At 37.7% G+C, this 13,008-nt stretch overlaps 1 protein-coding gene across 1 annotated transcript; it reads left to right on the top strand.

Annotated features, from left to right (window-relative positions):
* Window positions 1-2,232: 2,232 nt before the first annotated feature.
* On the top strand, window positions 2,233-5,398 carry LOC144445402 (V(D)J recombination-activating protein 1-like). The gene is given in 3 exon segments (XM_078134941.1): window positions 2,233-2,256; window positions 3,445-3,524; window positions 3,526-5,398. Coding segments are annotated over 3 exon segments (1,977 nt in total).
* The last annotated feature ends 7,610 nt before the right edge of the window (window positions 5,399-13,008 follow it).

Raw genomic sequence — 13,008 nt, forward strand, 5'->3', positions numbered from 1 at the left:
ATACTAGTAAGAAAATCAACAACATAGGGTTTCCAATATACTATTCAATTCCATGAACGTTTGGCATAAAAGTTGCAATCTCAAAATGTATTGAATAAACTGTGTCCACAGTTTCTGACATGACCACACGCGCACCCCTGACAGCATATGTCAGCAAACCAAACAGATTACTGCCATTGTGTACATCCTACACAATCACCATAGGTCGAGTTTCACTAGTCTTGCTGCTAGACATTCAGGCTTTCTTTCGATACTATAAGTGAACGAAGTTGGCAGTGAGGGCTTGCCCGACCCATCCTCGATAGCGATGTTCGGTCGTGTGTCATATTCTATCAGAAGAACATCCGAGGTCTAGCAGATAGACTAGAGTTTCACCAGCGTTCTTTAATTTATACTTATGGACATCCATTTTGAAGTGTGTCACGTTTTAAGTGACCAAGTGATCATTTTTGTAAGGCCAGTCTCTGTAAATATGAAATGACAAACCTTTTCAAAATAGGGAATGACAACTTTGAAAATTTGTAACGACAACTTTGCCTTTCTTTTAACATGAAAAGCAATTGGAAAAATTATATGAACCAACTGAAAGTGAAACCTTATTACAATGTAATCAATCTTTTTTTTAAAAATGTCTCAAGCTATATTCAAGCAACGACAACATTAGCATCATTTTCACACACTTTGTCTTTTAAGGGCCGTGTCATTTTAAAACTGACGCACGGCAAACGTAATTCCTTTGTATTTGTTAGACCCCCCTCCCCTAAAAGAAAATTTCTTATTGCGAAATGGGGAAATTTAAGATGTCAGTGAAACACAACATTATAGCATACCAGGGATAGAGGGATAGCATTATTAGACACAATAAACTCTACAGTGAAGAAGGATGTCAAGTGTATCAACTTTATACTAAAACAATAATGACACAGCTTTTTAGTAGGCACCCAGCTAGTCTTTGGTATGTCAAGTTTATTCCGATCTTGAAGCAGCCTTTGGACTTCAAGGACACCATGTATGTAAGAGTGTCGATCCAGTGAGCAAGCCAACTACTTATTTTATTATATTAATCATACAGATACACGTGTATTTTGTACACCGTCCCCAAATATTGCTTTTTTACTTTCAATATGCGAAAGGCATGCAAATATTCAGATTTGTCTTTGTATGTCTCAGCTAGTTTCCTTGTTATGTTTTTCAATGTTGCTACATGCCAGTCTTTATTTTGTTGATTCCCAATGCATTGAATTTATCACCATCAAATGTTTGAAAGAGGCATTCGTTGTCACCTAATTTACAGTTGGCACAGAGCATTATTTTTTTAAGATAAACATTGGTCCACCTTAAAAATGTGCTCGAAAATACCATTCTAGCAGGACCAGCTGTCCTGCTTGTCTTGTGTTGTGCTACTGTAGCAGCAAAGGCATTGTCTGTTCCACCTTTGGCTCTTTCAAAGTAGTTTTTAGTCCGAAATGGACCTGTATGTTGTGCATTATTTATTACTAGCGTGATGATTAACTGATGGTGTTTCTAATTAGGGCAACATCAGTTTTTGGCATTAGTTTGACTGATTTTGCTTTGGCTAACTTGGATTGTTTGTGCACATGTTTCAAAAGCTGTAAGTTCAGCGGCCGTTAGTAAATTGTGTGTTTCTTCTTGTTGAATAATGTTTCGGTCTTTTTTCATGAGCAAGCTAGACCATCTGCCAAGGTATTGTTTCATGACATCTTGGTTTTGTTGTAGGAACTGTATGCCTTTCAACTTGCAGAAGTCATAGAAAATACTTTGTGAGGACAGGTATGATATCACTGTACCTGCTTTGGGGGTGTCTCAGCATTGCTCAAGATATGTGGAAATTTTGTATGGTTCACCGAGAACACTGATATCCCCACCTGCTTCTCTAATTACTTTGACAATTTGATTTTTGTGCTTTATCGCTTCCCTTTCTTTTTTTCTGCCACCATCAAAATAATTAGTGAAACTTCAATTCTTTCTACTTCAATAATTCACAGAATATGGGTAAGGGCTTTTCCGCACCGTTACAAACAAACAAGTTGGTACAGGAAAGTCGTACTTACTAGTAAGTAACGGGCAGGAGTAAATATATCCATGGCGTGAATGAAGATCAGTATACACAGAAAAGGTTGCACACTAAAAGAGGATTTCTAAATGGGTCCTTTCATAATTCATATAAATCCCACCCATGGAATTAATATTTACAGTCTCCTTGCCCGAACCATGGCTGATGTCCTGGTGCAGGGTGTACGTAGTATAGCATAGTACTGATCGTCACTCTAAAGTATTCTTACCTTCTAATTTAAGGTATATGTCCTGGGTAAGGATACTTGTAGTTTTCGCTTGGTTTGGTGTGTCTCTGGATCGATTGGTTGGTATCTCGGTCGGTTATCTCAGTGAGTACGGTGTCCAAGATGTATTCCTTCAATCGCCCAGATAGGTTCTGGTCGTAACGTGATATATTGGAATATTCCATTCAGTCCTTGGTGGTCGTTGGTCACATGTCAGTCACCTGACACTACACACCCCCCAGTTTTATAGAACTAGTGACTAGTGGAGTATGGCCCCCTTTTTGATGGAACTAAGACTAAACCAAGGACTGAAGGGAACAATTGTTTATACTTTCATGTTGGGGGGGGGGGGGGGGAGAAATACGTATGTGAATCTAAATGGGGCTAATTGTAGTTAATTAATTGCCAAGTAATTATGCTAATGTTTTCTGGGCTTTATTATGGTCTCCCTCATGGTCAAGGAGGCCGGACAGGGTTTTAATGAGGGCAAACCACCAAGGTAGGTTACGCCCTCCAATCAGCCAAATGGGGGCGAGGGGCAGGTTCATTGTTTTATGATTATAGTGAACTCTGACAGGAAGTTAATGGCGGGGTATATTTTATGATGGGAAACCACCGAGGTAGGTTACCCCATCTAAGTTTCGAACTGGGAGAGGGGGCGGGAATAGTTCACTGATGTATATTGTGCCAGACCATGTCTCCCACATAGAGAGCAGTTCGGGGATAGAGAAATTTCTGCTCTCTCTATAAGTGTCAGGTTGGTCCTACAGGGGATGCCAATATGGGCAAAACTATACTGTTGGATACTACTAGGTAGGGGGACATACCTGTTTGTGATTTTTGATGAGGACAAACTATGCTAATGTTGTGCATGTGTGTACTTACGGGGAGACTGGTCTGGTGCATATATATCTCTGTTAATTGTGCCGCGACGGAGCCGTATTCTATCTCCTTGTCTAAAGAGTCGTCTGGAGTTAGCTGCCGTGATGTCAAGCAACTGGGTGGTGCTGATGCCACGGAGCTTGGCAACAAACCCAGCTACATCACCGATGTAGGCAGGGGTATTAGGCCTTTGCCCTCCTGGGACGCAAAAGTACGGGGAGTCCGTCTCCAACAGGAGGTGGTTTTCCGGCACTTCTCTTAGGGCCGTGACTTGGACCGGGACAAATGCACTGACTACGGCTATGATTTTTGTACTACTAATGCAGAGTCCAAAGAGGATGTTTTTTTTTTTACTGCGATCAACTCTATATGATTCTGGTAACAGGGAGGGTGCTAATTTGGTGGATGATCTTTGGGCAAATTCGTATGGCAGAATGACTGTCGATGAATGTTTAGCTTTAATAGTAGATAATCTCCAAACCAAGAACAGTTACAAAGCACAGTATGACATGTTCAAAGATAAGTCTGTCAATATACTGCTCCCACCTAATCAGTTAGATGAGGAGGAGAAACATTACATGCCTGGTACTGCAAGATATGTAATTGTTGGTGAGGAATATCATGAGCACATGTATCAAACCCCAGTAAAATTGAATAAAAAAGATCACTCGGTATCTGTCACTTCAGATTCTGTTGAGCCACTGCAACTACTAAGTGAATTTTCTGACCATAGCAAAGAAATTCCAGGTCCAAATTTGGTAGGGGTAAGATTTAGATACCCTGATGCCATCGCTAAGACACTTGAGGAAATTGAACCTGAAATACAAAGTGAACTGGAGAGCATGGGTGTAAACAGTACAAGCACAGAATTGATCATACGAACATTTGTAAAGGATGGTTCTGATGGCATGGGGGATATTGAAATTCACCGAGGTAAAGGGGCGAGGACACTTCCAGCTAATGCCTTTCGAGCTGCATTTGCAGTAGTAAGGTCAGAAATAGAAATTGACAATGAAAAACGGACTGTGTATGATCAAAAGAATCCAAATTCTGTCCGATGTAATAGACCATTACTGGAAGCAATTGCTGAGGAAAATTGCACTTCCACAGTGACTTACTGCCTAGATACAATGGAAGCAGAAAAACAAACTATGCAAAATAAAATCATGAAAATTGACTGTGGTGGCTATTGGAGATCCCATTACTTAGTATTTCTAACTTCTTTGGTTGATGAAAAATTAGATAGAAGTGCGGGGGGGTTTCAGGCTGCAGGGTCAAATTATCCATGTACACTGTGTGACTGCACCCGTGATGAAGCAGTATCTAAATTGGGGTCTTTCTCTATAAATAGAACTAGGAATTTGACGATTGAGTTGGCTGAGTTTCGCAGGGCAAATACCGAGAATCTTTCACAAAATGAAATGAATGTAAGATGTAAAGGTGTGAAAAAGAAACCTCTACTGCGTTCTGACCCAATTGATAGGGGGATTGATTCAACCCATGCCAACATAAACCTTGCCTCTTTTTTAAAGAAATTGTTAGTCAGGGAAGTTGCAGAGGTCACCCAGTGGGAGAAAACTGCAGAGTTGAAGTCTATTCTTGACACAGCTGAAAAACGTCGAGATGACCATTTAAAGGCAGAGATAGGGATAAATCCAAGTCTTATGTTACCTGGCAATTATGCCAGAATGTTCTTTGATGAGAAAAATGAAGACGCACTTCTTGCCTTGATATCAAAAAGTGAAAGACATGATGCCTTTGCTGCTGTGTTAGCCAAGTTTCGGTTTATCAAGAAGATTTACTGTGCAAAATTGCCCATTGTTGATTACACAGATGATGTACAAAATGTTAAAAGGGTGGCAGTTGAAATGGGTCAGCTCCTTACTGATAACTTTAGGTATGCTAAGTGGCCAAATTACTTTCACAAAGTCATAGAACACACACAGGAGCTCATTGAAAGGGAAGATGGTCCAGGTACAATTGGAGGTATCTCTGGGGAAGGTAACGAAGCGGGGAATAAATTGTTTCGTCAGTTTCGCAAACATCATTCTAGGAAGGGATCAGTAGTAGATGGCTTGCGTGATACTATTTGGCTGCATTGGTTGTATAGCAGTCCAAAGTTACAGCACAATGCTGAGGTAGTACATCGAAAAAAACGGTGTTCCACTTGTGGATTTTTGGGGCACAATTGTTTAACATGTCCCAATAAGTGTTGAGAATTTTATTGCTGTATTGGAGAGTCTGTAAGGAAATAAAGGTAGTAACAAAGTGCACAAATTTAGAGGTTTGTAAACATACTTTATTATCATTGTTAGCAATAACAAACAAACAAACAGCTTATCCAACTTTAAAAATTTCAACAATAATGCAGTTTTAAATAAATAATATTATGTACAAAAGTAATAAATATGTCTGATATATACATGTATGAGAAAGATTGTTTTGTTTTGCGATTTTTTTGTTGTTACAAGTGTAAGCCTGAGTGAAGAATCTTTGTTGAACTTGTATTATTCTATGTCTGCACATCTAACGTTTACGTTTCCTTTGCCCTGTAGTTACCTTACATGAATTGCACACATATTTGCCCCTTGGTACGACATCAATTTTAGCACAGAATTGATGCAACCAATTTTTGCACCTCCCTTCACACTGTATCCATGCAATGGGGCTTATTTCAGGTGTATTTTCTATGATGCAGCTATCTCCCAAATCACAAGGGGCTGGTTTCATCAATTTGCTGGTAAAGACAAATATATTTTTCTTTGTCCCACCCAACCCCATGATGGCACTTTGATCGATTGAAAATAGGGATGCTCCAGCAGTGGCAAAAGATGGTGGTGCATCAATTTTAGAGATTGTGTCTGTTGATGGGTTTAATAAAAACAGAGAATGACTTGGTTTTGGAGGGGAAACACATGACTCTACCAATTCCTCACTTTGAAAATAACCCCCCAAAACTAATACATGATCATAAAGATTCATTACATTCAAGGGCTGCATGCATTGATACATAGTACTGAATTGAACTGGATAAAGATACTAATCTAAGAGTACATTCCTGGTGTTCGTCAACAGTGAGAAGTGTTATATTGTTAATTTGGTGTCTTTATAAGGCCGACCTTCCTTGAAAGCAAGTCCTCCTACATAGCAAATGGTTGTTGAATTTGGCAGGTAGGTTGCTGAATGAAAAGCTCTTGGCTCTATTTGGGGGACATTAAGCTTTTTCCATGTCAGTGTGTCAGTATTTAACAAATAAAAATGTCCATCCCGCGTCTCCTGTCTATAGCTAGGTATTCTGGCAAACCTAGCTGGCATCTCAGCCCCACCAAACAATACAGCGTTTTGCCCTTGAATTGGTGTCAGAGTAAATCCGCAGCGTCTAGTAGGGATAGTTCCATTCTGGATGTTTTCTTGGGGAAGGTGGTGAGTGTTGGGGTCTGTCGGATCTTTGAAAAGTTTTGAAGTAGCTGTTTTACCGTGGATGTTAACTCTGAATGCCTCGTTGGTACAGGATAAATCATTTAAGTTGTAGCCTCCCCATACAAGTAGCACTGTATTTTCCTGTTGCTGACTAATGTTCAGCATTTGTCCAGCATGTAAAGGTGTTAACACTGCTCCCTTCATTGCCATGCTTTTTACCTCTGTCAATTCTATATCTGTATCCTCGACAGAAAAAGAAAATACAAACATCTGGTTGGACAATGCCCAGGTTGTTTCCTCTTTCCATCTTCCACCTCCTAAGGTGTATAATGATATTGAACCATCATCTGAATAAAATGTAAATAATAAATAATTAAATAAAAACATAAATAAATAAATAAATAAAACAATATTTTTACACACACACACACAAAAAAAAAAAATTATTTGACCAGGAAATTACTATACAAACAACCCCATGGAGATGAAGAAAGTTAAGAAATTAAGAAGCTTTGCATATAATTTCTTGCATGCTACATAGACTTTTGAAAAAAAAAACTTTGTTTGACCTGGAAATTACTATACAAACAATCCCATGGGGATGGAGAAAGGTGTTAAGATATTTAAGAAGCTTTGCATGTAATTTCTTGCATGCTACATAGACTTTTGAAGAAGAAAAACATCAACTTTATTTGAACTGGCAGCCATTTTGTTTGCGAATTTTCCATGTCCAAAGCCATAACTCAGACATGCTTGAACAGATCTCATTCAAAGTTGGTATTAGGACAGTGTTCTATGACATACATGTGCATATCCATTTTCATCGTGATACGATCCCCCATACCCGACCCATCCTTTATTGTTGTAGGCATGTTCCATGTCCAACAAGCAGACACAACATATCTAAGTCTGTTTGATTTAGGTTCACAAGTGCTGTTGCGTGATCAGAGTAGTGATGATTCCTTAAAACCCAATCATAGCGGGATCTATGTCATTCTCAAATGACTTGTTTCTCTTTAAAGTACAAAATAGTTTAGTAAGAAAGTATTCATGAAAGCATTTACAACATTCATAAGACAACATGAATGTGGAGAGGCAAAAATATTATTTTTTCTTAACTCTTACCAAACTTTAAGATGCCCTGAACGATATCCCTCCTGACCTCTGCAATGTCTATTTTTCCATATTTGTATTTTCCAAATTGTTCCTAACATTCTGCAAACGATATTGAATAGAAAATAACATCATAGCTTAGTAGGGTATCATATTCTTATTTTCAACATCCCCCCACTCACTAGGTGAAAAAAACGTTATTTTGTAAGAGCGTGAATTACAGACTCATCTGGTAGGATTCATATAAATGAACCTGATGGTAGAAGTTGATGATGTCCCTTAATTGTGTTGTTTTGAGCTAGAAAATAATGTAGTTCATTTTTAAAAATCTGTGCCAAAAGAAACATGCAATTTTAATGGGCAACTTTAACTGGTCCAGAGGGGTTTGACATGTCTCCAGTGATGTCCAATTTTGTTTCAATCAGTCGTTTCTATTCTAAAATGTGTATTTTGACAAAAGTAAAATCATTTTCTGAATGTTTGAAACTTTGATAAAAAACTGACAAACTGATGTTACCATATCATTTTACAATGAACAGCACACTGACAGTTTGGTTGGTTGGTTGGTTGGTTGGTCAGATTTTAACTGAGTACCTTAATGATGGATTGACTAGTTGAATGATTGCTTGATTAATTTAATGATGGATGGATTGATTGATTAATTTAATGATGGATTGATTGATTGATTGATTAATTAATTTAATGATGGATTGATTGATTGATTGATTAATTTAATGATGGATTGATTGCTTGATTAATTTAATGATGGATTGATAGATTGATTGACTAATTGAATGATTGGTTGATTGACATCAGAACACGGCTACCATCTGCAGGCTGCAATGTCTTCATAAGACACTTCATGGAGCTGGAATACAAAAGGAAATGATAAATATAAATTAACACTATTGTGGAAATGGTTGCAAAGATCACCTAAATCTTGTACTGGGAATCAAAGTGTATAATTTCTAAAATAGAACCAAGGTAAAATTACTTGTGTATAATGTGGTAAATGATACTAGTGAGTGATGGTGTTGCCTCTGTGTTTAAATCTAATCATTCAAATCAAAGTCTCAAAACATGAAACCTTGGAAAATGAAACTTACATTCTTGTTGGGAGCAGTAGAGGGTTTCCCCCCGGGGTATTTTCCCCTGATGACAGCCAGGACGGTGTCTGGCCACACCAACATCACTTTTCTTCCTTGGCCATCAAGACCTCTCTTGTTGTAGTTCTGCAAAAAATAAAGTACACGAGCATAAATATAACTTACTTTTCAACAAAACATAAGAAAAATGATGTTTGCACTGAAAAAAGATATCTCTCTGTGGCTTACTAAACGTCTTTATCACCAATAATATGAATGGAAAGTGAGAATGAATATTTGTAATACATACCACACTCTAGATGATAGTGTGACTTCAGTAATACAAGAATTGAAATTTACCGTTGACTGATATTTACTCAGACACATGGAATATCGCGGTTAATTTGTTGTATAATTTCGCCCTGTTGAATTTTGGGTTTTCCAACCCTGCCCCATAATCAGTGGGATATCTCTCGAGTACGTTCATGAACCGCTCCGGTACAGCCAAACTGAAATCAATAAGAGAACAGCATGAAAATGAGGTTGATATCAAATATCATCTTGTATAGTGACAATTTTCTATCCGATAATTACTAACAATTAGGTGTTCGTAATCGATGGAGTTACGGCGTGCCATTTTTGTAACCATGAAATTGATGGCGCGAGGACCCTAAACTTTCTGGTGCGACGTTGACGCGACTGAATGATTCAACGATGTAAAGACAAGTTATTCTGAACTTTCAAACAATGAAAATATTGTATTTTGTTTATTACTTGGCTAACTAATATTCACCTAGTAGACGATCTTGTTTCAAATTCAATGTCAAGGGAAATCATTTGTCACTCATAACCACGTGTACGAATGTTTACGTTACACATCGCAGTAGCATTCGGCCCATTTGCTATCGTCATGACATTCTGAGTTTCTCTACGCTTAATGACAAACTAATTATGAACTTTGAGGACATATTTCAAAGCAGAACTCACCCTCTTGTTGTAAATTCCGATCTTAATTTGATCACGGATTTGTAGTACTGATCGCCATCGGCGGAGTAAGAACAGCAGGCCATGCTTCTCCCTTTACGTCAAATCATGGAATGACTTGTCACGAGGAAAGTTCTTCGTGTCGCGTGATCATCATTCACGTGTCATGTCTAAATTTGGCAATCTCACTGCAGGAGACCGGACCTTTTCGCCGGAAGCTTTTGCAAAATTCAACAAACCATGTTTGAGAGCAACTTGTCACCATGTATACTTTTACTAAAACTTGGGATTTGGGTGGGGAGGTTTTCTTGCTTGATTACTTCGATACATTAGATTCTCCACTACATGCAACTTTGTTATGTGTGGCCAGTCATTATATCTAGTCACACTCGTCAGGTGGGTGAAACAAATTTGTAGTGTGTTGCAATGTGAAGTTTATATATAATCATGGATGTCATCAAGAAAATATTGATATGCAAAATGCAGTCTCACACACGTCGATCTCTCGGAGATACTTCGGTAGGATGAAAACAAAATATCGACACATTTCTCTCGTAGAGGGCGTATGAAACCCCCTAGCCACACAGAAAAATGTCCAACTTTGCAAAACTTAATTTGTGTGTAGCGCCTATAATTATGAATGGATTTTTTTTTGCGTGTGAAAAAAAAGTTTCTAGTGACTGCTTCGAGGTTTTTATGAAGTTTTTATATGCAAATTCAACTGACGTCCTAGCCTTTACCGCTACCTTAACTAGACTGATTGTCTTGGCATTCACAATATTTATTAGTATACATAACAGTTATGTCTACCTCACCTTTATGACATAAGCACTGCAACTGCAAGATGTACAATCATTCTGGATTGGATGAGCTACACTTGATGCTGTGTAATCACTGCCATCAATTCTTTCTGCAAATTTACTGATAACAACAGCATGAAGTAATTAGCATTTATATTTTATTTGGCATGTATGTGTCTGGTGATTTTTGTAATTACTAGTTGTTCCTACTGCAGGTACAACCCGTTTCATGGAAGTGCTTAATTTCACTTGCTTGCTGTAGTAATTAAACTAACTCTTTATCAGTGTAAAAAGAGGGCATAACAATCATTTAATGATAGACTCTTAGTATGTGGCAAGTCTAATTATGTAATCAATCTGTAAACAGGATGCCAGATGCCAGACAACAATCAAGTACACGTGTTTCAATGATGTGGTCAGCCTGATGTGACACAGTGACTGTCAGTGTAACACTAACTGATGACTTGCACAAATGGTTTTCAAAATAATTCAAATTATGCTTATATTTCATCTGCACTATAGCTGTAGGTAAGATTTTGAGCAATATATGACCATTGCAATAATTAGTCATTGTCATAAAAAAGATGGTATGTATTTGTACATTTGACAGTGGTAGGTAGACCAAGGACCTTTGGACTTCCTAACCAAAAGTACTGCAAATTTAAACTTATACTTTATATAATTCATCTGAACAGTATCCATCACCTCTTTACTTTCACCAAGGGAGTCAAGATACACCAAATCCCTCTCTCTTATATCTTCACAGCCTTTGAAAAGGTAGCACAATAAACCAAAGTAAGACTTTAGAGGACATATTGTGTACAAAATACATTTAATGTATTTTTCTTTTTGCACATTATAACAGGTCATGTTTATAAACGATATGACATATTTAGTTTACAAATGCATAATGTCAATTATATAAAACATATGTCAGTTGATTTGACCACACTTTCCCTGACCTACAGTGCAATGAACTTTGATCTTTTGTCATTTGTTGACCTGACCTGGCCTTATTTAGTACAAGAGCATGGTATACTTATACCACAATTGATTATCTCATGTGTAACGATCTAAGACTGCCCTGTGATGACCTTCAATGATATAGCCACTTTTGCTAAACTTTTGAGGCTCGCCTAAAGAAATAGTCCCTCCCTGCTTACATATGTAGGCAGCATAACAAGAAAACTATGTACAGTGAAGCTAACGAGGATAACAGGAAGTGGTTATTTTCATGCATTACTATACTATGACCAGTGTTGAATCTAGATTGCAGCATTGTGAGATTCCCACATTGTTTTCTTGAAAGGCCCCAACGTCAAATAAATTACACACTGCAAAAATACTCAATCAGATAGGGAAGTTCATGTTTGGGCTTTGATACAAAGCTGCCCATACACAAAGGGCTACCTCTGTTACCATCAAGGAGAGAACGTCAACACAGAAGTTGCTATGTACAATGTACGCAGCCGTGATGTGACCCCAGTGATGTCAACTCAACGTACTGATCCTTTGTACTTCGGTGAAGATCACTTTAATGAAGTTTAATATCTGAACTTCTTAATTAAAATTACGTTGAAAAATCTGTGAGCAATTTTCTTTCCGCGTGACAATTGATTTCTTTTCTTTTTTGTAAAATAAAATACTTCACCTGACAAGTTTGAGTTTATGCTTGAAAAATTTGTTGATTGTAAGTTCAGAGACAATGATCGTGTTGTCATCACAAGACGTGTTTTAGTTTGGATGAATTGTGTCATGCGTCTCAACTACAGCAAATAAACGACTTTGTAATATCACTGTTTGTATAGTAAACCAGTAACAGGGTAAATAGTGCCAATCAAAATTAATTTTGCAACATCGGCATAGGAAATATTCAATTTTAAAAAAATCATCAACACGTATATTTTTATCCCAACTACAACTTGACCGTTCAGTGTGAGTCACATATGTCCAGATCGTCAGCTCAGAACTGAAATGTCAAAGCGAATTATGTCATTTTCTCAACCTTTGTGTTCATGTTCAAAGCCAAAGGAGGGAAAGTCAAATGATATAGAATGACGGATATATAAAATTCTGATAAACGGAACACCAAATCCATTAGAGGGCCTCTCAAGACATATTATAAAGAATGAACTTAAGAACAGGATCTTTACCACACCAGTGAGCCAAGAAAAGTTGCAAGGAGTTCTAAACTCAAGTACTCTAGAATGGGAAAAAATGTATAAATTAATGCTGAAGATGACCATCGACAGCAAAACAAGAGAGTTTCAATTTAAATTACTACATAACATTCTATATACTAATGAGAAACTCCACAAACTAATTCCCCAGAAATTTACAACCCCTCTCTGTGTACATTCTGCATGAACGAAGTCGAAAGCTATGAAGATTTATTCTATGCATGCCCATTTTTAGTGTCCCTGT

Source organism: Glandiceps talaboti, chromosome 14 (assembly GCF_964340395.1).
Source record: "Glandiceps talaboti chromosome 14, keGlaTala1.1, whole genome shotgun sequence".
Classification (NCBI taxonomy): domain Eukaryota; kingdom Metazoa; phylum Hemichordata; class Enteropneusta; family Spengelidae; genus Glandiceps; species Glandiceps talaboti.